The 27,691-nt window shown below is 36.6% G+C and overlaps 1 protein-coding gene across 1 annotated transcript in view; it reads left to right on the top strand.

Moving 5' to 3' along the window:
* Window positions 1-5,948: 5,948 nt before the first annotated feature.
* BBS7 (Bardet-Biedl syndrome 7) overlaps window positions 5,949-27,691 on the top strand; it is a 34,142-nt gene continuing 12,399 nt past the window's right edge. Inside the window, exons 1-12 of the mRNA XM_043438373.1 lie at window positions 5,949-6,153; window positions 7,974-8,039; window positions 10,140-10,202; window positions 11,680-11,855; window positions 13,101-13,287; window positions 14,989-15,061; window positions 15,492-15,608; window positions 16,934-17,064; window positions 20,760-20,844; window positions 21,632-21,734; window positions 23,344-23,536; window positions 24,877-24,951. Coding sequence (XP_043294308.1) covers window positions 6,118-6,153; window positions 7,974-8,039; window positions 10,140-10,202; window positions 11,680-11,855; window positions 13,101-13,287; window positions 14,989-15,061; window positions 15,492-15,608; window positions 16,934-17,064; window positions 20,760-20,844; window positions 21,632-21,734; window positions 23,344-23,536; window positions 24,877-24,951 — 1,305 coding nt within the window. The 5' untranslated portion in view covers window positions 5,949-6,117. The remainder of the gene's footprint in view (window positions 6,154-7,973; window positions 8,040-10,139; window positions 10,203-11,679; window positions 11,856-13,100; window positions 13,288-14,988; window positions 15,062-15,491; window positions 15,609-16,933; window positions 17,065-20,759; window positions 20,845-21,631; window positions 21,735-23,343; window positions 23,537-24,876; window positions 24,952-27,691) is intronic.

Here is a 27,691-nt window from a genome sequence, read left to right on the forward strand (position 1 = left end):
TGAGGAATTAGCCATTCTAATTCATATGCTCAGTGGGAAACTGAACCCCAGCATGCTGAGATGTGAATGACTCAGTAACCTGGAATTACAGCTTTGACTATAGCACCACAGTGGGCAATAATATTTCTAAGTATAAAGTATTTGAAAAACTATGGTGTAAATTTTTAGTATTAACTACCTTTATCATGTGAATCTTTAAAAGTTAGGTTTTAATTATCTTACTATTTTATCACATGCAATGGTCTTCATTTTAATGGCTTGCTTTGACACTACAAATAATGACATGCCATTGCATTTAAAGGCCCAGTATTAGCTACATTACTGACACTTTTTGTCCATTTTAGAATAAACACTATGTCTTTGCACTACCTGATTGCCTACAAGCGACTGTAAGCTCCTTGGGGACAGGAACCATGTCTTATTCATCTTTATGTCTCCAGGACCTAGTACAGTGCCTGGCACACAGTAGGTGCTCAATAAATGTTGTCAAAACCAACCAAACTGCCAACAAAATACAAATAAAACTTCAAAGGCCATCACTATGTAGCATACCTTCCCTTGTGCAAATGCTGAAGAGGTGTCTTTGTTTTTTTTTTAATAGAAACTGAAAAAATTTATGAATAGCTATGACTTGGTCAGATTTTCTTAGATTTTTGGCATCACTGATATGCTTAGAACCTTTGAACCCTGAATGAAGAATTTCACAATGAAATGGGTTAACAGAAAATATAATTACATTACATATTTGTTTCATAGAATTGTTCAAAGCAACACATTAAAGGTTTTTCTAAAGCATATGCTGTTTGCTTACTGTCTTAGATTTTCATTTGTTGTTTTTCAGTAATGTGAATTTAGTCAGCAGGGTGGTGAAGTTTCTTTTAAGTTAGGGGGTATGCAGGGTTGTTAGTTATAACCTCCTAATTTCTGCATCTGATGATTTAATGCTAATAAGTCATCAACAACTGACTTCTTATCTTGGCTGTGAGTGCCACTCCGAGTTTTGGAGCAAAGGCCGCGTACCTGGAGAGGCGCGGCCAAGCATCACCAGGGTGCTTCCCTTCCCTTAGAGGCATCTCTTGTCATCATTGCTTTTGCTGAGTAACATCTTTTTTTTTTTAAACAAGGCATTTCAGTTACACTTGTTACACAGAATAGATTGTGATATGTCTGTATCTGACTTACTATGTAAGTGGGCTGAGCACTGGAAATACTGAGGCTTCTTGACTACTAGGAAAGGGGATACAGGCTGGTAAGCTCCCTCATCTCTTCATAGACAATAAAATATGCAAAGTATTTTTTTTTAACCAGCTAGGTTTAAATCTTTCATTACCATCCTGATTCTCTTCCATCTGTTCCTCTCAAATCTATGCCAGAATACAAATTATGGTCGTAGCTCAAAGATCATTTTATAGGTTCTAAAAGTCAATTAAATATATAATATTTTAACAGTCACTACATCACACAGAAAGGCTTTCTAGACATGAAGACAAAAATGAACATTAAAGGAACTACATTATTTCTTAATTTCTACTTTTGGAGACTTAATTAAATTAAGAAAAGAACTTTATACATTTTTGCTACCATTGTAGGATATTTCATTAACTTTTGTGCTATGCTAATAGTATTTTGTCTTAAACATTTTTAAAACTTTATGTATTTTATGTTATGCCTCAGAACTGAATAAAATACTGAATTTTTTCATCGTTATATGTTACCATATTTTATATGAAAACAGTAAACATACGAAGTTTCCATGATAGACAACACTTTGTCTTACATATAGTATTGTTTAGGATTCCAAGTGTGAATATTTTTTATTACAGTTATGGAGCAGAATATTAAGTAATAGTTTGGGGTGTAAAGATGTTGAACGTAAAAGTGTCAAATTCAGCTAGTTTAGGACTCTTAGAGTCTTGAGTGAAGATAAAATTCATGTGAGTCCATACATCTTATATTTTAGTCCTTTTGCAATTCTAGAACTCTCAACATAGGTTGTTTTTCCATTATGTTTGTGTAAAATTAGCATTTTTTTCAGTGTTTATGAATTAATTTATTCAATCAATATTTATTGCATGTTAATAGGTGTTTAATAATGTTCAAGGGAAAAAATCAGTGCAAAAAGCAGACAAAAATCTCCAGTCTCCTGGAGCTTATATTGTAGATTAATCACAGTCTAACATGAAAATAATATATAACAAACATTTATGTCACACAGAAGCAAAAGTTTCCTGCTGGTGGTCTGTTACCTTTGAGTCTCTTCTTGGGTCATCTCCCCAGGGGCTCCGATCTCAGCATCGTGTGCAAAATTAGTATGTTACTGATACTTCACATTTTTCCTCTCTTTATACTTTCTGGGTGAGCTTCAAGAGAAGGATGTGATGCCAAGGCGTGGTAGATGCTATTGCTACTACAGATGCCCCCCTGCCCAGATCCCTTTTAACGGACCAGTGCATGTGTCTCTGAGATCCTGAGTCTTTGCTCCTTAATAGTTCCCAACTATCCTGTTCCCCAGGGAATTGCCATCAGCTGAAAGAAAGCAGCCTCGTCCTGGTCTGGTAGTAAACAACCAATTTCCATGAAAGCATGAAGCGCTGTTTTCTTGTGTCAAGGTAGGGCTAACTCTTTTGGTCCGAGTCATGCTTCAGAACTCTGGAAAGGATGTAGGCTTCGGCTAGATTCCAGCTGGGCTTCCCTGGTGGCCCAGATGGTCAAGAATCCACCTGCAATGCGGGAGACCTGGGTTTGATCCCTGGGTTGGGAAGATCCTCTGAAGGAGAGCATGGCACCCCATTTCAGTTTTCTTGCCTGGAGAATCACATGGACAGAGGAGCCTGGAGGACTACAGTCCATGGGGTCGCAAAGAACACAGCAGAGACTCCAGCTGAGACCAGGTCTGTTTAGCTTCTTCCCTGTCACCACTTTCAATGGCTGCATAACAGCCCACAAAGTGGATGCACTATTTCCCTTTTTAGTGGATAGTTAGGTCTCTGTTTTAAATAATATCTTGAGTGTGGCTTCTAACCTATTTTTTGTGGTTTTCATAGACTAAATATCCAAAATTGGAATTATGAGTTAAAACTATAGCCACATAATTTGTAGATTTGGATACATATTACTAAGTTGCTTTTGAAAATGGTTTTATTAGCAGTTTAAAGCATCATGGTTGAGCTCATGTTCTCTCTACAGCAAATATAGTGGTATCATTTAAATGTTTTTCTCATTCGAAAGGCAAAAAACTGTATCTCACTTTAATATTAGTGATTACAAGTGAAGGTAACACGCACGGTTGTGTAGCAGCCATCTTTTTTGTGAATTGTCTGTTCATGTTTTTCTTATTGGAATAATTGTATTTCTTTTTAAAATATTTGTAAGAATTGTTTATAAGGATACTAATTACACACATTTATCCCATTTATTTTTATATTTTCAAATTTTGTGATATATGAATTGTCTAATCTTTATTTTTCATATCTGTTTTCTCCTTTGTGGCTTCTCCTATTCCTTTTGTTGTTGTTGATATAAACTTTTTTCTTTGACATCCAGTGGTCGCCCTCCAGCTGCCAGAGTCCCTGCTTCCCTCCCAACCCCTTCTGACACATGTCCTCTGAGAAACAGCCACTGAACTCCCACAGACCAACCCCCCGCCCTGCTCCTCTCCTCATCTCCAAATTCATCTGTTGAAGTCCTAACCCCTAGTACTTCAGAATGTGACTTTTTGGAGAAAGGACCTTTAAAGAGATAATTAAGTTAAAATTAGGTCACTAGGGTAATCCTTTATCCTTCACGACTGGTGTCCTTACTAGAGGAGATTAGAACACAGAGGGAAGATCGAGTGATGACACACAGAAGGTGCAGTGTATGCACCAAGAAGAAAAGTGCCTTGAGGACTGGTTTGGCTCCCTACTGACACCTTGAGTTTGTACTCCTAGCCTGTGAGGTCGTACGGGAAAATAAGTTTCTGTTCTGTAAGCCACTCAGTTTGTGGTACTTTATTATGGTGGCCCTATTTAAGTAATGTACCTTCCAACCCCCTACATTCCATAAAATTCTATAAATTTTCTATTTCATCTTCTTCATGGCTTTATTTTTCTATTTACTTCTATAATGTATATGTATTTTTATTGAGTCTAAATTGATATTTTCTCCAAATTGCCACACAGCTAAACCATCTTCAAGCATCGTCATATATTTCCAAACAGAGTTATTTTAGCCTCAGAAAAAAATTGTCCGCAATACCCCGGGACCGAGGTAGAACCGTCTCTGATCTTTCTGTAGGAAATCATTTTTTTTTTTTAAGAAACTCTTCTCAAGGCATTAATTCTTGTTTCACAAACATTTCTGAACTCTCCTTTAGTAGACCACAGAAATCGTTTGTGAACCCTCTCCTCATAGACCATAGAGACCACTTATTCATTTGCAGTATTTCTGCAGGCAGAGTATGATAGGCACAAAGGACGGACTGATGAAAGTCAGTCAAGGAATGTCAGTGCCCAGACCTGGGTCACCACTACAGGCCAGCAGTAGTGTGAGGATCCCTTAGGCCTTTTTGGAGATCTGTGATTTTGAAGGTATTTTCATAATACTAAGATCCTATTTGCCCTTTTCACTGTGTTTACATTTGTACTGATGGTACAAAAGCAAGGGTTAATACTGGTGGTGCTTAAGCCTGGATCAAGGCAAGGGCTTTAAACTGCTGTTGTAGTCATTTTGTCCTTCTTTCCTTTGTTACCGACAGGAAACAAATGCTTCACGTATTAATAAAAATGTCCTTTTGTGAAGCAGTGGAAATAGTTAATTTTAAGTCTCTATGCTGGATTATCTTTTTCAATATTCTGTGGGGTGACATGTGAAGTATGCACAAAGAATTTCTAGTGAATACAGAAGTACATTAGTTGTTTCAAGGAAAAGCACTTGGAAGATTATTTGAGTTGCTGGCTGAATTCACTGATTTTTTTCATGGTACATTTTTTTTTTAAAGCATGACTGACAGGCAAATTATGATTATTTAGACTTGGCTACTTGGCATGCACTTCCTTGTTAATTCAAGAAGGGAAACTATCATTTAAAGGAAAATAATTGACATTTGTTGCCAATGCTTAAAATTCAAACTTTTAAGCACAAATTAGAATTTGTGTCCATCATCTGAGGCTGAAAACTTTCCAACACTTCAAAATTTTTCTGATGGAATCTTTGATGACATATACAACATCCTCAAAAAGTCTGTTTGTTAAATGAAGCCACATTCCACACTGCAACTAACTTTTCAAAAACTACCAGTTGTTGAGTTTGGATCTCATTTTCTTCATATACTTACAGTAACAACAACAAAAACTACATATACCAATAGATGGTATGCAGAAGTAGATCTGGGACTCCCTTGCTTACTCTTCAGGTGGGCAGTCAATAGATTTGCAAACAAAGCCAGTCTTTTTACTTTTATTTTAGAAAAGAATGATTTTTCATTAAAATATATACATGAGTTCATTATTTTTTCAATATTATTTTTAGAAATTTAGTTCTACTTGGTATCAACAGATAATTCATATAAACAAACGTCTTTGGAGTCCTCAACAGTTTATAAGAGCTTTGTAAAGGGGTCCTAGGGCCAAAAGTTCGAGAACTGCTGCTTGTAAACTAACTCCTACGGCGGTGAAACATATTTCTGTGAGGGATCCGTTCCAGGGGCGGTGAAAGAGGTCAGAATCTACCCTTGATTCAAGTCAGGGCTCCACATACAAAGACTTAGACGGGGCTCAGGGCAGTAGCGGCGTCGTAGCTCGTCAGCGTCTCGGTCTCCCTGGAAACCACTCTTCTGAGGTCTCCTGAACCCCGCCCTCCTTTCCTCTCCGCCTCTCATTGGAGCGGGTTCAGTCAGTGGGCGGTCTGTCGGGAGGTGGGCGGGGCTTAATCCCTCCGGAGCCCACTCGCAGGAACGTCCTGACGTCACGCAGGACGCCGCTGCCCCGACGCTCCGCCTTTGCATCCCCCACTGAACCCGCAGTAGCTGGCGTTACCCCTCAACGGAGTCGCCAGCATTGTCCCCTGAAGCCTGGGATACCGCGCTCTTTGACCCACCTTGCCTGGCCCGGCGCTGTCCGCCGCGTCCGTGCCGCCGTCATGGATCTGAATCTAAACCGAGCGGATTATCTGCAGGTAAACCTGAGGGGTTGGGGCCGACGCTGCGCGAGGTGAGCCCGGCTCTAAGAGAGGATTCGATCCTTCCACTGCCGTTTGTTGCGGTCTGTGGGAGCCGAGCGGCGAAGGAGCGGGTGTGAGTGGAGCCCTCCAGACGCCGTCCGCACAGGCTTGTCCGCGGGGCCGGTCCACCGGCGCTTGGGAAGAAGGAGAACCGCCGCCCCGCCCCGTGTGCCGGCGTCCTCCAGATGCTCCGAGTGTCCTGACGCGATCCCGGATTCCTCACCAAGGCCCTTCTCCGCCCTTCTGGCTGCAGCTACCTGTGGGGTTCAAACTCCTGACTCTCCTTCTCTACCCAGTCTCTTGTCCCCAGGGCCAGACACGTATTTCTTACTGTGAGCTGGACCTGGCGACCCGGATCGTAATAAAAGCAATGGTAGTCGTTTTCGAGGGTCTAGTTTATTCTCAGAGCTTACCTTTTGTACATATATTTTATTGTTGTTCGTCACTCAGTCGTGTCAGACGTTTTGGGACCCCGTGGACTGCATGCAACACGCCAGGCTTCCCTGTCCTTCACTATCTCCTGGAGCTTGCTCAAACCCATGTCTGTTGAGTAGGTGATGCCATCCAACCATCTCATCCTCAGTCATCCCCTTCTCCTGCCCTCAGTTTTTCCCAGCATCAGGGTCTTTTCCAGTGAGTAAGCTCTTAGCATCAGGTGGCCAAAGTATTGGAACTTCAGATATATTTTCCTTCACAAAAATTCTCAAAGTCAGTACGTGACGATCAAAGGGATTCAGAGAAGGTAATTTGCATAATAGCCAAACTGATGCGGTTCCTCAGTGAAACAAAGTCTCTGTTACACCACCCTGCCTCTCAGTATTTCAGCCCTAGACTTTCCCTCTTCTCCATCCCCTTTCCCAGTAATCCTCTTTTGGCTAATGGTACAAATATTTGTCCTGCCACTTGAGACTTATGCCGGATCCATATACATCTGGGTCACCACATTTTGCTGTTTCTATCTCGAAAGTATCTGCTAAATCTGTCACGTTTTCTCCCTCCATCTCTGTTATCCCCAGTTCAGTCCTCATCTCTTGGATAATGGAAATAGCCTCCATCGTCACCTCCCTCCAACCCATCCTTCACAACACTGGCTAGACTGATGTTTCAAAAATACAAATCTAAGTAGACTAGTTTAAACTTTAACACTATTCCATAGAATACAGAATAAAAGGATAGATCTGTATGTACAATATGTAAATTCTTTCATGGTCTATTGTCTCAATTTCTCTCCCTTTGGTCCCATTCTCCTCCCCTAACCATGCCCAACTAGTGACATTTCTTTGCTGAGCAAACCATGCTGTTTTCATCTTCTGTACCTTTTGTAAAATGATCATCATCAGTTAGATTGGATATCATTGTCATCAGCATGTTGGTGTCTTAGCAAAAATCTCTGTTCCATTTTCAATAATCTATTTCTAAAGATTTTTCATTACAAACTCTTCTTTAATAGCTGTATGAAGTTGTAAAAAAAGGCTTCTAGATATAATTTTTGTGTGTGAAGTACCTTACCAGTAATGTCACATAATTATGTTTGACTTGACAACTTTATAGCGTGAATTTTACTGCTTTTGATTGTCTCCTATATTCTGACTTTTGTGGCATATTTCATTAGAAAATAAGTTCACTGCTGATAACAGTTATTTCATATCACTAATTGCAATTAAAAAACTAAGGCTTACTATGATTAGAATCTGCTGGTCCTTTTACTCTTTGAGGTATGACTTTAAATTAGTGTCTCAGAAAACATTCACTAGGCAGTTGATGTGTTTCCTTAGGTGGGGGTGACCTCTCAGAAGACTATGAAGCTACTTCCTGCCTCAAAACATACAGCCACACAAAAGGTAATGTAGAGACACTGATTCCGCCATATCTCTCTAGCTCTTACAGAGGAGAGGTTTATATGTCCTTCTTTATTGGTAAGTTTTTTTTTAATTTCAAAGCTAAAGTGGAAATGGATTTCTGTTAATTTGAACAGAGGTTGGAATACCAAGGGACACTTATATACAGTAATTTTCTTGTACATTGTAAGTATCATGTACAATCAGTAAGTAGTATTAGCAAACTAGTTGAAAACTATGTTCCATTTTTCTGGGAATAATTTTCCCTGAGTGTACTTGTGCATACCAGATTGTATATATGAAAAAAGAAATATAAAACACAATATGCTGTAGAGAAAATACTTTTTAAAAACTTTGTCATATTTTTAAGAGTAATTTTTTTAAACTTTATATTTAACTAACCATATTGATTATTTTTATAGAAATATTAATCCTGTAATTTCTGTAAGACAATATAATTTCTTAGTAGACTAATGGCATTCTTTAATAGCTGCAAAATAAATGCAGTATTACCATCTAATACATTTTATCAAGATAAATCAACAGATTTTTGATTATCATTTCTTGTATTCAGTCTACTAAAGCAACACTTTTCAAACTTTTTGGTCTTAGGACTCATTTATAGTATTTTTAAGATCACTTTATTATTTTGTTTATTTTTTATTGAAATATAGTTGGTGTACAATATTATGTAAGTCACAGGTGTGCAATAAAGTGATTCATAATTTTTAAGCATTATATTCCATCTATAGTTATTATAAAATATTGGCTCTGTTTTCTGTGTTACACTGTATATCCTTGTGCCTAATTTTATACATACTGGTTTGTGTCTCTCAATCCCGACTCCTGTGTTGCCCTTGCTCCTTTCCTGTCCCCACTGGTAACCCCTGGTAGTTTGTTTTCTATATTTGTGACTCTGCTACTTTTTGTTATATTCACTAATTTGCTTAGCTTTCCAAATTCCACATACAAATGATATATGGTTTGTTTTTCTCTGTCTGACTTATTTCACTTAGCATAATGCCCTTTAAGTCCATCCATGTTGTTGCAAATGGGAAAATTTCATCCTTTTTTATGACTGAGTAGTATTCTTTATCCATTCATCTGTTAATGGACACTTATGTTATTTCTATATCTTGGCAATGATAAACAGTGCCATGAACATTGGGGTGCATATATCTTTTTGAATTCATGTTTTTGGTTTTTTCAGATATATGCCTAGGAGTGGCATTTCTGGGTCATATAGTAGTTCTGTTTTTGGTTTTTTGAGAAAATTCAATATTGTTTTCTACAGTGACTGCACCAATTAATATTCCCACCAACAGAGTACAAGAGTTCCTTTTCTCCACATCTTTGTCAGCATTTGTTATTTATGTTATTTTTCATGATAGCCATTCTGACAGGTGTGAGGTGATATCTCATTGTGGTTTTGATTTGTATTTCTCTGATGATTAGTGATGTTAAGCATCTTTTCATGTTGGCTATTTGCATTTCCTCTTTGGAAAAATGTTTATTCAGGTCTTCTGCCCATTTTTTAATCAGGTTGTGTTTCTAATATTAAGTTGTATGAGCTGTTTATATATTTTGGATATTAACCCCTTATTACTCATATTATTTGCAAATACTTTCTCCCTTTCGATAGATGATTTTCTTTTCTTTTTTTCTATGGTTCCCTTTGCTGTGCAAAAGCTTTTATTTAGGTAAATCAACTATATTCAATAAAAATTAAAAAAACTAAAAAAGCTTTCAAAAATATCAAGTAGGTCTGTCACAAACTTATTTTGATAATGTTTTAAAAATTAATCTTACAACATTCTTATGCCCTGGTGATGGGGAAAAAGTCACCTCCTTGCCAAATCCATCTGTATTCTCTCGTTCTCTTTACCTTGTAGGAAACCAGCTACTTCTGTAACTCCCATGGGCTTCTCTTTGGCCCTTTCTTATAATTCTTTAGTGAATATTTTTTTGTAGGGCTGTCTTTACTAGGTTTTCTGATCTCTATTTTTTAAAATTATAATTTATATATTGTGGATCTTGTTTTCCCCATATAAGTTAATAAGGCATAATAACAGTAATTTTAAGATTCTCTTTAATCTGTTACAGGTGGTTGTTGGGGATCATGATGGAGTAGTTATGTGCTTTGGCATGAAGAAGGGAGAAGCAGTGGTATGTGTATGTTTTGAATACTCCCAGGTTGAGCTTTTTCTAAAGCACAATGAAAAATGGGTTAAAGGAAGTAGTGATATGAAGTATGAGACTTCAGGCAGCATAAGAGTCATTTGCTAGCTGTTTGTAGAACATCTTTGACATTCTAAGGTGATATATTAGTTTTTTTCTGCTTTGTAACAAATTACCTCAAATTTAGGGGCTAACAATGAAACACATTTATTATCTCTCAGAGACAGGAATCCAGTCTTGAGGCCTCATGTGGCTGCAACATACATGTTAGCCAGGCTCAATTTCTTTCTGCAGCTCAGGGTCCTATTCCATGCCCACATGGTTGTTTAAAGAATTCAGTTGTTTATTTTTATTGAACTGAGATCCCCACTTTATTGCTGTCTATAGGCCAGGCCTGCTTTCATCATGTGAGGCCCCCACACTTCCTGGCCATATGGTCTTCTCACAGGCCCTCTCACAACATGGCAACCTGCTTCTTCAGGCCAATGGGAAAGTCTGTCCAGTCTGCTAAGATAGAGTCTTACATAACAGAGCGCCACCTGGACGTGACCATCGCATCATCTTTACCACTTAATACAGCCTCGTCAAGGAGTGATTATTACATTATCATGTATACAGACTGTAGTTTTAAAGTGATAGGTCTGAGATGTGAACGCTTACCTTCATTATACCTTATATGGAATTTGCAAAAAGATGAAGCTGGTAAAAACTATCAGAAATTCAGTGTTTCCATTATCCATATATTCTTCCAGATACTTTATTCTCTGTGTATAAAGGCATTGAGGGTGAAGGAAGAAACCGATGCCAATAATAAAATAGAAATTAATAATGCAAGTACTTCCAATTAGAGAGAGATGAAGTTATACACTCGGGTTTTCAGTAAATTCTGTATTCCTTTGTTTATACTACCAAAATTTGTAAAATTGTAAGGGAACCATGAGAAATTAGTTTTAAAAAGATGATTAAAATACTGGAGGAGGTAGCCATTTCCTTCTCCAGGGGATCTTCCCAACCCAGGAATCAAACCCAGGTCTCCTGCGTTGCAGACAGATTCTTAGCCAGCTGAGTCACCAGGGAAGCCCATAAAAAGATGATTAAAGTGTAAAAACATGTCCATTGGAACCAGATGGGGAATCTCGGTAAAATGCAGATTCTCATTCAGCAGATCTGCAGTTGAGCCTGCATGCTGTGCTGCTGCTTAGTGAGCCCTACTTTGAGTTGCAAGAAGAATTTAGATTTTAATGATGTTATTGAAATATGTGTGGGAATAAACATTATAATGTGTGAAGATATTTAGCCAAAAAATCCACAGGACGATTGAAGTAAGCACATTTGTATCTACAAGTTTTCCTATATAGTAAAACTATAAACTTTTGTAAGTTTAAAATCACCACATTTTTTATGGTAAAGGAAAATATTTACAATAAGTTTGTTTACTTAATTTTTCCCTTAACAATTTTTGCAGACAGTGTTCAAGACTTTACCTGGGCAGAAGATTGCAAGATTGGAACTAGGAGGGGTTCTTAATACACCCCAGGAGAAAATTTTTATTGCTGCAGGATCTGAAATTAGAGGCTTTACAAAGAGAGGAAAACAGTTCCTCTCTTTTGAAACAAACCTCACTGAAAGCATTAAAGCTATGTATGTTTATTCTCTCTTTATTTTTACATGTCCATTTACAATATTTTGGATAGGTGACAAACATCTGATTAAGTATCATATCTTAATATGTTATCTAGGAAATAACTAAAAATACTTTATGAGTCAGAAACTGAATTTGACCTGGAATCAATATATAATCAATTGGTTATGGAAATCTTTTCAAGACATTTATAGTATTTATATTCATTTATGATTCATAACCAAAGTATAAAAGAAGTGAAAAAACTCTCCAGATATTTACATTCAAATAAATATCCTCTTTATGATCACAGGTGATGATAGCTATCTAATGAAAATATATACTAGTATATAATTTTTGTCAAATATTTTACCTCCCCCAATGAAAACTTGATTCATTCTGAGAATTAGAATATAGTTCTGATTATATAAATTTTATTAAATATAATTTTAAATGAACTTATTTCTTTTTTCAAGTTAAAATTCTAATGAAATCATTTTTTTCCACCGTTTATTATTTAGTTTCAGGTAGATTCAGTTTAGATAGCCTCATTCTATTTAGTGTGGTAGTAAGAAAGATATAGAGTAGGAAATGGCAACTCACTCACTCATTCCAGTATTCTTGCCTGGAAAGTTCCATGGACAGAGTAGCCTAGTGGGCTACAGTCCATGGGATTGCAAAGAGTCGGACATGACTGAATGACTGAGCATGCAAGAAAGGTAACTGTCGAGTTAAAGCTACCTGAGTTGCAATCCAATCTACTGTCTACTGTGCGTTTAGGCAAGTTACTTCACATTTTATTAATATTATTCCTCTTAAAAAGGGATAATTGTATAAACTAGGAATCATTGTTCCTAGTTTATAGAGTTATGAGGATTGAGCTAATATATTTAAGTCACTTAGGACAGTGCTTGGCACATAGCACACATTAAAAAGAAACCTACTTTTTGATATATTAATTGTCTTCAGGTATAGACAGGTAAATTACCGTTATCACGTCTTTGTTTACAGTTTTTCTGAACTCAATTTTTGAGAAGCTCGAGGCCTTAAGAACCTCATTTTCAGCTTTCAAAATCATGGCTATACCAAAAGGCTAGAAATTAAGTATGGGAAATGAAAACAAACTGTGTTCTCTGAGTCTGTGATAAAATGATAGTAAACTGTAAATAAATAAACTTTTGTTTTCATCTCTGAGAATAATTCAGGAGTCTCTTATGCTTATTTTTTAAAATGTGGATGTCTTAAATTACTTTTCATACTCTCAGGCACATATCTGGCTCAGACCTTTTTCTCTGTGCAAGTTACATCTATAACCATTATTGTGACTGCAAAGACCAACATTATTACCTTTCTGGGGACAAAATCAATGATGTCATCTGCCTTCCAGTGGAAAGACTCCTTCGTGAAGTACCGGTGTTGGCCTGCCAGGACAGAGTACTCCGAGTTCTACAGGTTACTATTGTTTGCATTTTTATAGTTTTTCATAATTTAGGCATGTAAATATTGGTGAACAATGTATAATTGAGATAAATTACTTTAGTGACCACTACCACTTTAAATATCTTAAAATTATATCTGAAAATTTTTTTAATGTTTTACTTGACTAACTTTTTTTTTTACTTGAAGCAAGTGTGTTGAAATCTTTAGCAAGTTTTTAGAGAGGCATATATGGAAAAAAGGACACTTTTGTCCCCTTCACCCCATACATGATATCTGAGTTAGTTCAATTAGAATGTAGTACCTTTGCTACATTTACTTCCCCGCTTTTATTTTTTTTTTCATCTGTCATCCTCAGTTCAGGTCAGTCTCTCAGTCATGTATGATTCTTTGTGACCCCATGGACTGCAGCACACCAGGCTTCCCTGTCCATCACCAACTCCCGGAGCTTGCTCAAACTCATGTCCATGAAATCTGATGCCATCCAACCATCTCATCCTCTGGTGTCCCCTTCTCCTCCTGCCTTCAATCTTGCCCAGTGTCAAGGTTTTTCTTAATGAGTCAGTTCTTTACATCAGGTGGTCAAAGTACTGGAGTTTCAGTTTTTTGCATCAGTCCTTCCAATGAATATTCAGGACTAATTTCCTTTAGGATAGACTGGTTGGATCTCCTTGCAGTCCAAGGGACTCTCAAGCATCTTCTCCAACACCACAGTTCAAAAGCATCAATTCTTTGGCACTCAGCTTTTTTATAGTCCGACTCTCACATCCATACATGACTACTAGAAAAACCATAGCTTTGACTATACGGACCTTTGTCGACAAAATAATGTCTTTGCTTTTTAATACACTGTCTAGATTGGTCATAGCTGCAGTCACCATCTGCAGTGATTTTGGAGCCCAAAAAAATAAAGTCAGCGACTGTTTCCACTGTTTCCCCATCTATTTGCCGTGAAGTGATGGGACCGGATGCCATGATATTAGTTTTCTGAATGTTTCTATCACCCTCTCCTTTCCCCGAAAATCAAACTAAAAGAGGAAGTTTGAATGTGCCCCAAGTTAGGGCAGAAGAAAAAGCTTGTTCCTAGAAAGTTTTGATAGGGAAATATACCAGTGTCAAGTGTTCATGCAAAGTACCTAAAGTGAAAATTATTCAAAGTGGAGAATACTTGAAATACTTATTTCCTTGCTCTTTATATATATATATATATATATATATATATATATATATATATATATATAAAACGAGTCAACATGCAAAGTTGCTAACAAATAAAAGTTAATATTCACAATCTAGTTTTTTTCAATAGTTTTATTCTAGAGTTCTTTATATGAATATTGATGTTATCTATGAATCCTTTTATTATCATTATTTTCAATTTGTATTCTGTTTTAGTTTTAAAATACTTGTTCTCCAGACTTTTGAACTCTGTGGGAGAAGGTGAGGGTGGGATGTCTCGAAAGAACAGCATGTATATTATCTGTGGTGAAACAGATCACCAGCCCAGGTGGGATGCATGAGACAAGTGCTCAGGCCTGGTGCACTGGGAAGACCCAGAGGGATCTGGTGGAGAGGGAGGTGGGAGGGGGGATCGGGATGGGGAATACGTGTAAATCTATGGCTGATTCATATCAATGTATGACAAAACCCACTGAAAAAATAAATTAAAAAAAAAAGGAAAAAATAAAATAAAATAAAATACTTGTTCTCCTTCAGGGATCTGATGTGATGTATGAAATTGAAGTTCCTGGCCCACCTACTGTTTTAGCCCTACACAATGGAAATGGCGGTAATCAGGGTTTGATTTTTGACAATCAAATGAGGGAGTGAGTTATGTTATTTAAGTTTAGATGTTTCAGGGTTTTAATCATTTAACTATATATTAAGTGAAAACGGGAAACTGTAAAAAGAACTTGAACTGAAATAGAGAAAGTTGTCTTCTAACTTGCCGGTAGCTAACCGTAATGAGTCACTGAACTTTACTTTTCAGTTTCCTCATCTTAAAATTAGTTAATGAGGAAACCATCTCTTATGGTTATAAAATTCTGTGAATGTATAACTATCTTTCTAAAATAAGTAAATTAATTAAAATCTGTCTTTTCATAATATTTTAAATGAGATTTTTATATGGAATCCAATATATATGAAAGTATTTTAATTTTAAAGGAATAGTGTGAGCTGTGAGACAACTGTAATATGTTGACTTTAATTGTAACTAGGTGACTCTGGAGAAGACCTTTTGTTTGGAACGTCAGATGGAAAACTTGGGCTTATTCAGATCACTACAACCAAACCAATCCACAAGTGGGAAATTCGAAATGAGAAAAAGAGGGGAGGTATGTTTTTTATGTAACTCAGATTCTGAATTTTAGTGATTATTGAATAGAATATCCTGGGAATTCCCTGGCAGTCCAGTGGTTAGGACTTCACGCTTTCACTTCCAAGAGCATGAGTTTGATCCCGGTCGGAGAACTAAGACCCTGCCTGCTGCATGGTGCTCGGCCCCAAACAGGTAGATAACTAGATCAACCTGCATTGCATAGTTCATCCTGCTTTCTTTATTCGTAAGGTAGAGCAGACCTAGCAATTTACAGAGCCACCACATGTTTATTTACTATTTGTGTATTTAGCAGGTCTATCAGTTCTGCTGTAATTTTTAAAGTAAGATGTACTAATGGGGCTTCCCAGGTGGCTCAGTGGTAAAGGTTCTACCTGCCAGCACAGGAAACATGAGAGATACTGATTCAGTCTGCGGATCAGGATGATCCCCTGGAGTAGGATGTGGCGACCCACTCCAGTATTCTTGCCTGGATGGTCCCATGGACAGAGGAGCCTGGTGGGCCACAGTCCAAGGGGTTGGAAAGAGTCAGGCATAAGTCAACTCCTGAGCACACACAGGATATACTAACAGTAATTTGGGATGGGTAGGCTTTTATGGGCTAATGTTTATCTATAACATTAATCTCTGCTCAAATCCAGTTTTCATTGTTTGCTGTAGGGAATTAATTGGAATTTGGGAGTACTTGGTATGAGTCAAAGAAGTACAATGAGATCAGAGAATATTCCTTTTTTTCTAAGGAATTTATACCTTTCTAAGGGGAATTTTTATCTGACTTGGTAAATTTGGATGGCTATTTATAAATACAGCATGAAATCTGATTGATGAGAAAATGTGTTAACAATGCAAAACATTTAAGGGAAAAAGAATGTCTGGGAAGAGGAAAAAATAAAGGCAGAGAACTTGAGGCAGAGGTAAATTCAATTCATTTGAGGAGCAGAAGGAAGACCAGTGTGGCTAAATATGGCATGAAATGAAGTCAGAGGTAGGCTAAGGCCAAGTCATGTAGGTCCTTGGGAGCCTTGTTAAAGGGTTTGAATTTTAGTCTAGGTGCAGTGGGGAGTCATTGGAAAACTGTAAGTAGGAATATGATGTGATCTAATTTACCAAAACTCAAACAAAAACACTCCATAGAGAGTGGATTTGCCTGGAAGCAGGTCGAAATTAGACACAGGGAATTGAATTAGGAAGTTATTGCTATAGTTGTAATTTACTGGTTTTTTTTTCCCCTACTCTGATATATAGATTTTTTTCATTCATAGTTAGTATATTTGACAGCAATATCAGTATTATTACTAATTTATCACTTACCTTTTTTTAAAGGTATTTTGTGTGTTGACAGCTTTGACATTGTGGGTGATGGGGTTAAAGATTTACTTGTTGGAAGAGATGATGGAATGGTGGAAGTATATAGTTTTGATAATGCCAATGAGCCTGTTCTACGATTTGATCATGTAAGTTCATTTTTAAGAAGACTATCTATGTTTATCATTCATCAAACAATTATAGAAATGACTGACATTTTGTGTTTTATTAAACGATTATATTAAAGTCTTGTGTTTGGCTTAAAATATTGCTGCTTTGATATTATCAAAATCTTGTCTAGACTGCTCTTATGTTTAAATAATAGATATTGCCCTCAAGCTGAACAATAAATTACTTTTTCATTTGATTTCTAAATATTCTATATCTAAAGTATTAAATATTTTACCTTAGTTTCTTTCATGCATAATGTATTATGGTAGTAACATTTATATGTTTGGGTAACATAAATGAGATTGTGTTGTTTTAAAGTAATAAGGTTTGGAGAGTAAACTTTATATTGTTAAGATGATATAAAAAATATCCTTAAACAGAGAGGGTGAAGTAGCAATTTCACTTTTAGTCACCCAAGGTCCACTGTATAAGAAGAAATACTAGATAAGAGTAATTTTTAGCTTACAAATTTTAAGCATAATTAGGCTTCTTTATCCCAAGGTATGGAGTCACATGGAGATGCATTCTCGAATAAACTGAATCTTTCATATTCATAAAGTGGTGTTCTCCTGTCTGTTCTCCTGTCCAGGGTTTCCCTCTTCTGCCTCACATGTGATGTGTTGTTTAAGAACAACAAAAAGCCACAACTCAGTATCAACTTTTCTTTCTTTGTCTAGTTTCTCTAGTTGTGATAGAAGTTCTCCCAGGACCTCCTTTAATTGCTTGTCAGTAAATATAGATGTTTTGGTGCACAGATAAAGTATAGTATTATATAGATAACATGGGGATAAAAACATTATACAACATATTTTCTAGATATATTTCATATTCATCTTACTTTGGTATAAAAAGTCACCTTGATAATGATGCAAATAATAGTTTAGGCTTAAAAGTACATAATAATCCTGTGTTGGGGATCTCTTGGTTTTTCTCATTAACCCCTGGGAAACTTTCCTATTTAGACCCCAAGTCTCCTCTTTGACTTCTTTTCCAAATGCCAGTAATGACATAGCATATGTCCCCTCTGCCAGGTGTGGCACTAAAAGACAGGAATGTCTTTCAAGTCTTTCTTCTGTTTGATGATAGAGGTACTGCTTTCACATTATGTTAAGGCTGCAAATTTGTTGTCTCATCTTCATTCATGATGTCACTCACTTTGTTGTCTTTCTAATCAGGAGAAGTCCTCTTTTCTGACACAGTCTGGATTGACAGTTGGTTAATCAAAAAAGTTAAGGAGCAGATCATAAAAAGATAATATACGCATACCTTAAACACTGCATTTAAAAATATATTTTTTAATTAATTTATTTTTGGCTGCACTGGGTCTTCGTCGCCATATGCAGGCTTTCTCCAGTTGCATTGAGTAGGGCTGCTCTCTCGTTGGGGCGCGTGGGCTTCTCCCTGTGGTGGCTTCCCTAGTTGCAAAGCATGGATGGGCTCGAAGTGTGCAGGTTTCAGTAGTTGTGGCGTGTGGGCTCAGGGATTGTGGCGCAAGGGCTTAGTTGCGCCTGCCACACCATGTGGAGTCCTCCTGGGGCGGGGATCGAACCTGTGTCCCCTGCATTGGCAGGTAGACTCACAGCCACCGGACCACCTGGGGAATCCTAAACATCACATTTTAACTTAAACTTATAAATATGTATTTACTCACCAATATTTTGCACCGTGACCATGGTCTTTTTTTTGTGAATTCCCCTAATTAGCATACTATGTTGTTACTTAGATAAGCCATGTCTATACTATGTTGCCTAGGATCTCTTGTTTTATGATGTGTGACTGGTTTTACAAAATATAAGTTGAATTAACTAATTCTGCAACTCTAGTACTTTTATAAAAAGATACTTGAAGTACATAAAGTAAATGAATTTCATTAAAATGTTGTATTGGCAAAAAAATGTAGAAATTACAGTTTTTTAAATTTTTTAACTTTTTCTGAGTACATTAGGTTAAATAAGGTACTTCTAAGTGAGGAGAGAGTAAGTTATAATTAATAGTCACTTGAGGGGGTTTCCCTGTTGCCCCAGTGGTTAAGAATCCGCCTGCTAATGCAGGGGACATGTGTTCAATCCCTGCTCCCGGAAGATGTCACATGCCTCGGAGCAGCTAAGCCCGTGAGCCGCAGCAGCTGAAGCCCGTGTGCCTCCAGCCTGTGCTCCACAACAAGGGAAGCCACCGCAGGGAGAAGCCCCCGCACGCCTGCAAAGGGTGGCCCCCACTCTCCGCAATTAGAGAAAGCCCACAAGCAGCAATAAAGACCCAGCGCAACCAAAAATAAATAGATAAAAGAAGAGAAGAAAGGGAGGGAGGGAGGCAGAGAAGAAAGGAAGATGGCTAAAAACAGTAACATAATGAAATAATAAGAACATAATTCTTATAATATTGGTGATAAGAGAATTTCCTGAACAAGATTAAAAAAAACTTCAGAAGTCAGAAAGCAAAGACTAAAAGTTAAATAATTTAAATATGGTAGTGATGAAAATCTGAAAGTTTAAAAATGTACACAGAATGGATAGTTTTGTATTTTTCAGAATTAACTTTAGCAGGAACATGAACAAACAAGTTCAAAGAATTCTAGTGTATATTAAGTACACTGGGATGCTCATTAAAAATGCACTTACACCAAAGACTTCCCTGGCAGTCCAGTGGTTAGGACTCTATGCTTCTATTGTAGGGGGCATGGGTTCAATCTCTGGTAGGGGAACTAAGGTCCTGCAAGCCATGCAGCCTGGCCAAAGGAAAAAAATGCACTTATGAACCTAACTTTATGCAAATATTTAATCAAGCCTCTGTTACTTGAATCCCTCAGGTAGTTAGCTCAGGAACAGCTAAGATAGTCTGATTTGTGGAATAGCTCAGTGGTTTGCCTTCTACATTTTTGCTGCTAGTGTCCATTCCCTCTACCTTCTCCTTTAGAACAATGGTTTTGGGCTTTGCCTAGTAAGAGTTACCTAGCAGAGCTGCTGGTCAAACCCATTAAAGGGTTGCCAGCCCATTTTTTTTCTTAATGAAAGAGAATAGATTAGAATATATCAGAGTACAATACTTAAGCCTTTTAAGTTATTTCTGTTGTTGTGCAGTATAAAACTTATTGATTACTTTTCAAATAACTTGAAAGCCACTGACCTAGAGTGTTTGTTAAAAACATAGATTCCTGGTTGACTCATCCAAGTAATTATTGTCAGACAAGTTTGGGAAGTATTGCTTTAAAGAGATATAAACTCCTGAAAAACATGGTTTCTATCCATAATAGCAAATTCCCTAAAGGTCCCATGTTAGCTATCATTTTCTTTATTCTAAAAAGCTACTTGGAGAAAACACATGAGAGGTGGTCTGTAGAATTCAGATAATAAACTAAATGTGTTAAGAGTTTTGCTTATGTAATGTTTTTTTAAAAAGAACTTCCTCTTATAAATAAATGATCTTTGCTTATTGATGACTACTGTAGTGGGGTGGTACACACAGGTAGATGAGTCATTCTTAGTCTCCTTTCCTCATATTAAAAACACTGGAATTTCTGGCCACTTGTGCAGGATTTTCACCTTTCAATCTCAGTGTCTTAATAAGTATTCAGTAAAATTATATTGAATGTTGGGAGATAGGAAAATAAGTTTTGTAGCTTATTTAACTTTGTGAAATTTTATTGATGATGTGCTTGATCTTAAATTCATTGTAGGCATTGTCTGAGAGTGTCACATCAATCCAGGGTGGTTGTGTAGGGAAAGACGGCTATGACGAAATCGTGGTATCCACATACTCAGGTAAAGCAAATGGAAATGGTAATAGCTCATTGAAAGAATCAATCATAAAAAATATAAATTTGATAAATTGCTTTTGAAAAAAATATAAATTTGATAAATTTCTTTTGATTATTTTTTTAAAAAGTTTATTAGTAAGTAACTCTTACCTCTAGCATTAAAAGTTTTATTGGTTAAAAATAAGAAAGAAAGGAGTGTTATTGATTTATAAAATAATTTCTTTATTAATGCTTTTTAAAAGTGTTTAATAAAAAAAAAAAGTGTTTAGTATATCTCTAGTATCTTTGAAAATTAAATGATATCCTTTGACTTAAAAATTATTATTTACTGAAATTTAGTTTGTTTTGTTACTATGTACATTTCTTATAAAACTTACTGTCTTCTGAGTTGGTCATTTTTTTATTTTCACAATAGTTATATGAGATTTTAACTTTCCATGAAAGTAATTTTTGAAAGGCAACTCATACCCATCAGCTCCTTTTTGCATCTGCTAGACTATGTTGACTTATTTCATCCTTGAAAACTAAAGTTATAAATTAAGAAAGGATTTCTTTAATTGCAGTATTACAGCATTTCAAGCAAAGCAAAAATGGTATCTGAAATAATTTCTTTATAGTTTGAATATCTTCCAGCTTGATTTCTTTGGTATTTTGTTTTGTTTTGCGTATGCTTTTTTGAAAAAGAATAAGTCCAAAACTAAATGAGGTTGATGTTGGTGGACAAAGGAGCATGTATTTTGTGTTTAACACTGGCAGCACTTAATGGTACATGATTTAATTCATCTCTGCAGGGTGGGTTACAGGTCTGACAACACAGCCTGTTCATAAGGAAAGTGGACCAGGAGAAGAATTAAAAATTAATCAGGAGATGCAGAATAAAATTTCTTCTTTACGGTAATTTTGGACTTTGGTTTGCCTTTTTTTTTTTCATTTCATGAAGTATGTGATTATTGTTTTTTTCTTACTTATTGGTACCATATATTTTACTGGAAGAAATTATATAATTAATTAGTTTATCACCTTTTTAAGTGAAAGTTTATCAGTTTGAGAACATTAGCAATAAGTGCTGACTAATATTTGGAGTTAGAAATACACTTTTTATGTGTTTTTTTCTATGTTGATGTTTTCTTAGATTCTTGATCTAAGAGAAAACAAAACAAAATACAATCTAGATTCTTAGATCAAGAATCTAAGAAAAATCTAAGAATATGTTTTTGCATTTGTCTACTGTAGAGTGTTTTTTTTATAGACATTAGAAAGTAGCCAATATAGATGGCTCTATTCCTCATTAATTCTAATATTCACTGCTATTGTGGACCTTTCTAAATCTATAGCTTTGGCTTATAAGTTTTCTTACTGGAAATGAGTAATGTTGACTCCTTTAGACACAAGGATCACTTTCACGGCCTGTTCAGTTTGACAAGTCCTATGACAAGGGGCTCAAGGAAAATTGCTTCATACAGTGAAGAAGTAGGAGTTGCTGAAACTTTTAATGATTATTCTCCTTACTTCAGCCCTTGCCAACTTCTTGGGGGAGTGAAAACCAATCTTTTTTTGGTGGTAGTTGCTACAGAAGTTTTTGAGGCAACAAATTGCCACAAGTACTAGTTCACTAAAGCCACACCACCAGTTCACCACAAACCTGTTCACCAGAGTCACTAGGAGAGAAAGCTCTAATGTTCTGCAGTAAGGATACCAAGTAGAGTTAATGAATTGCTATCTTATGCCCTCAGTACTATACCTTATATTTATAACTGAGTCAACCCCTTCCTGATTTCATTGGAATGTATGCTTATGAGAAGGTTATGTCTATTTTGTTCATAGAGTCACTCAGTAAATATTTCTTGAGTGAATGAATCTTTTCCTTGGTTAATTGCACAGATCTCTTCCAAGATCCTTCCCAGACTTTCCCCCTAAACTTGGGGTAGCTAAACCTCATATTGTTCTCTCCCAGTTACTATTTGCTTCGTTTGCATTTGGCCTTTCCATTTAACTGGAGCAACTCAAAGCAGTCACAGTTCAGTCTCCAAGACTTGGTAGAACTTCAGCTGGCTCTTGATTATCGTTGATACCCTGCAGTCTATGTTGTCTGTCTACTCTAATGTTTTTCTGAAAGGTACATGTTTATTGATTTCACACATTTTGTTTCTTCTCATTAAATCTAAGGTATTCTACCCCAGAACAATTAGTTTGTCTTCTGATTAGTACTACATGTAACTGAAACCAGACTCGTGTATATTTACAGCTTGCCTTGATTCTTACAACTCTTTATTAATATTGCTGGTATGGGGCTGAGAAGATATTTTAGTTTTTAGATTATAGATAAATAATATGGAACCAGTTGGTCAGTGATAGGCAAAAATTTTGTTTCTATTTGTGTTATAGTTCAAATGCAACCAATTAAAAAATCCATTTTGCAGAAGTAAATGTCTGTCAAATTTTTGTGAACATTCTGAAGACCTCAAATAGTATATAGGTGACAAAGTTGTATATTTTCCTCTAGGACTGAATTGGAACAGCTGCAGTATAAAGTGCTACAGGAGAGAGAGAAATATCAACAGTCTTCTCAGTCAAGCGAAGCAAAATCAGCAGTACCTTCATTTAGTGTAAATGACAAGTTTACATTAAATAAAGATGATGCCAGCTACAGCCTTATCTTAGAGGTGCAGACAGCGATAGATAATGTCTTAATACAGGTAAGTAAAATGCATAATTACTTTGTTTTATGACTGGATCTATTTTAGTGTCCACTAATTATTTTGGACACTTTTAGTTTTAGACAGTGATTTTAAACGTTTATCTTAATCTTCCATTAGATAATTAAATTATATCTTTACTTTCACCCTATACATATTAAACAAAAGGCCAGTGAACTTAAGTTTCAGAAAGATTCAGGAAGGACATTTAGGATTTTTTTCTTTGGATAGCCTTTAGGAAAATTTTAACAAAGATGTGATTTGTAAAACTTCAGTATTTAATATCCTGAATAGGATCTTTAAGTTCCAAATACTAAAATAAGAGTTTACAGTACAGACTGCTCATTAACTTTCAGTTTCCAGATGGGTCAATAGGCAAAGCAGATGATTTCGAAGGGTGAAACCTAGAGATAATAATCTATAGCACCATTTTTCAATATATTTAATTATTTTTTTTCTTATTCTAGAAGATAGAGAGTGGAAAGGGATGATAGTAGGATGAAGGGAAAATAAGAGTAAAGAGGAAGAAGAAGACAAAGTTTGAAAAGATATGGGGGAGAGGGAGGATTGTTAATTAAAACTTACAGGCAGAAATTTCTCTTAAGTAATGTTAGCTCAGGGACTGCTACACTGAGAAACTCTAGGTGCATCATTTATACAGAGCACAGTGCAAACTCATTGTCCTGGAAGCTACCTCTCCAGAGTAGATTAAAAATCACCCTCTTTCTGTGTTACAGGTGAAATAAAAAATTATAAAAATGGACTGATATAAATAAGCATTGGCTTCCCAGGTGGCACTAGTGGTAAAGAACCCGCCTGCCGGTGCAAGAGATATAAGAGACTCGGGTTCAATCCCTGTGTCGGGAAGATCCTCTGTAGAAGGGCATGGCAACCCACTCCAGGATTCTTGCCTGGAGAATCCCAGGGACAGAGGAGCCTGGCTGGATACAGTCCATGGGGCCGCAAAGAGTCAGACATGACTGAAGCGACTTATCATGCAAGCATGCATAATAAACATGACCATATGTAGCCCATGGTAGCATTTTTAGCACTGACAGAAAGGTCTAAGAAGACTATACTTGAAAAAGAGCAGTGAGAGATTAAATTCTGTAACCTCTGATTAGTCCAAATTAAAAAAATAAGTCATAATATGACATTTATTCATATTATATTTATTTTCTAGAAGTACATATTGTCAAATATAAGTTAAGAGAGTTCATACTCTCATATTTAGAGATTAACATAAACTAGAACCAAAGAGAACTGTAAGAGAAAATATGCATTGGAAAATTTCTAGTTTTCTGCCTGAACCTTTCTTTTTCTTTTAATATTGATTGTAGAGTGATGTTCCAATAGATTTACTTGATGTGGATAAAAATTCTGCTGTTGTCAGCTTTAGCAGCTGTGATTCTGAGGTGAGTAAAAAATATAAAGAATTATTTAGATGCTTTCATTTTCATTATGCTATTTTGTATAAAACCTGTAAATGCTATTAGAGTCAATGTTCCTTCAATATTTCCTTCCATAACCTTTCCCTCAAAATCTGTTTGTATTCTCTTTCTCTGTATTCAGATAATCCAGAAACTGGAGTGTTCTTTTAAATTCTTTCCTTTTTCTGATCTGTTTAATCCAAGTATAGTGGATCCCTCCCTCTTTTCTGCTGGAGATACTGTGCATTCTAAAAGCCCCAGTGGATGCCTGAAATTACAAATAGTACGGAACCCTTGAATGCTGCTGCTGCTGCTGCTAAGTCGCTTCAGTCGTTTCTGACTCTGTGCGACCCCATAGATGGCAGCCTACCAGGCTCCTCTGTCCCTGGGATTCTCCAGGCAAGAATACTGGAGTGGGGTGCCATTGCCTTCTCCGACCCTAGAATAATACTGTGTTTCTTTCAGTATCACTACTTTTGCACTTTGGAGCTATCAAGTAAAACATGGGTTACTTGAACACAACATGTCATCTGATAACAGAGATGGTTACTAAGTGACTAACGGGCAGGTAGCATATACAACATGAATATGCAGGATAAAGGACTGATTCATGTCCCAGATGAGATGGAGTGGGATATTACAAGTTCTCATCACACTACTCAGAATGGTGTGTGATTCTGTAAGCAACACTTACGAGTTGCTTATTTCTGGCATTTTCTGTTTAATATCTTCAGACCGCAGTTGACCATGGGTAACTGAAGCCCCAAAAAGCAAAACCACAGATAAGGGGGAGACTACTGTAGTCACTGATTTCCGTCAGGTCCCCCTCCTGCTCTTCGCTGTCTGCTTTGTTCAATTCCCCTTCCTGTTAACCTTCCAGCTCTCACCACGCTTGCCTGAACTATTCATCCTCCAGTTTCTCTGCCTTCAGTACTGCCTCTCAATCACAGGAGGTGCTGTGCGCCGCCATCCGAGAGGCCTTCCTAAAGCACAAGCATCACTGTGTCATTTCTTTTCTCAAAACCTTTTAAAACCTTTCCTGAGCTGCATGTAAGTCTAGATCTCTCACTGTAGCATAAAAAACTTTCCATAATTCAGCTCTTGATTACAACTCCAACTTAATCTCTCACCAGCTGCTACCTTCCCTCCCATGCACATGATTTCTGCCAAACTGAAGTTCCTAAAATTTCTTCAAAATGCTATATAGTTTCGCACATTCCTACAGTTAAACACGATCTGTTCCATCTGCCTGCCTTTCTGCACTTTTTCTTGCTGACTCTTGCTTACCCTTCATTCAGCAGACATTTGTTGAACACTGACTCTGTGCAGAGTGCCTGGGATGAGCCCATATCCAAGCTTTTGGATGCGTTTGCTGCATCATTCCCTTTGCATGGTACTAGCCGACTAGCCGTCTCTGCGCTAGGTGTAGCTTCTGAGGAGTTAGGGTACAGAGAAGGTCTGGAGAAGGCAAGCCAGAGAAGAAAGTGTGACTGGAACTGGCATTAAAAAGAGAAGGGTAAAAAGAATAAAGAACAAAGTTGACAGTTATATTAGGGAATAATTTTCAAAATAATGGCAGAGTAAAACTTTTTTTTGACAAGAGATTTAATAGCAGTTGTCTTGTTATCATATATGCTTTGCCATCCCTGTTTGAGAATAAAGTACAAAAGATTAAGACCTACGTTTTTATGATCATTTAAAAAATCAAGTTAGTATGAACTTCAGATATTTAATTCCTAAGTTACAGTGAAAGATTAGCCTGTTTATATCAATGCAGGATTCTTTGAGTGTTTTATACTAATTTAAAACCTGTTTTCTAGAATGGTGACTTAAAAAACAAATCTTATAGAGATTTCCAACATATACAAAAGGAGAAAGAATAGCACAACCTCCATGAACTCATCGCTAACTTTAACATATGGCCAGTCTTGTTTTGTGCTCTTTACCCTCTGTCTCCCCTTCCCAAACCTAACTCCAGACATTTTATCTCTTTTAATTAGTCATTTTATCTGTAAACACTGAAATACATAACATTTGTTTTTAATTACACAAAAGTATATTTATTTTTAAGTTGACTTATCCTCTGTGCTTGCTGAGTTTAAAACATTTGAATTTTCTTTTTTTTTTTTTTTTGAGTTCATTCACTATTTTTTTTTAATTTAATTTTTTTTTTTTATTATTATTATTTTTTTTCCAGTGGGTTTTGTTATACATTGATATGAATCAGCCATGAATTTACATGTATTCCCAATCCCGATCCCCCCTCCCACCTCCCTCTCCACCCGATTCCTCTGGCTCTTCCCAGTGCACCAGGCCGGAGCACTTGTCTCATGCATCCCACCTGGGCTGGTGATCTGTTTCACCATAGATAGTATACATGCTGTTCTTTTGAAATATCCCACCCTCACATTCTCCCACAGAGTTCAAAAGTCTGTTCTGTATTTCTGTGTCTCTTTTTCTGTTTTGCATATAGGGTTATCGTTATCACCTTTCTAAATTCCATATATATGTGTTAGTATGCTGTAATGTTCTTTATCTTTCTGGCTTACTTCACTCTGTATAATGGGCTCCAGCTTCATCCATCTCATTAGAACTGGTTCAAATGAATTCTTTTTAATGGCTGAGTAATATTCCATGGTGTATATGTACCACAGCTTCACCACATTAACAAATTGAATTTTCTTTTAATATTAGCATTCTTTTTATTTCTTCAGGTATTTATTAA

Source organism: Cervus canadensis, chromosome 19 (assembly GCF_019320065.1).
Source record: "Cervus canadensis isolate Bull #8, Minnesota chromosome 19, ASM1932006v1, whole genome shotgun sequence".
NCBI lineage: Eukaryota > Metazoa > Chordata > Mammalia > Artiodactyla > Cervidae > Cervus > Cervus canadensis.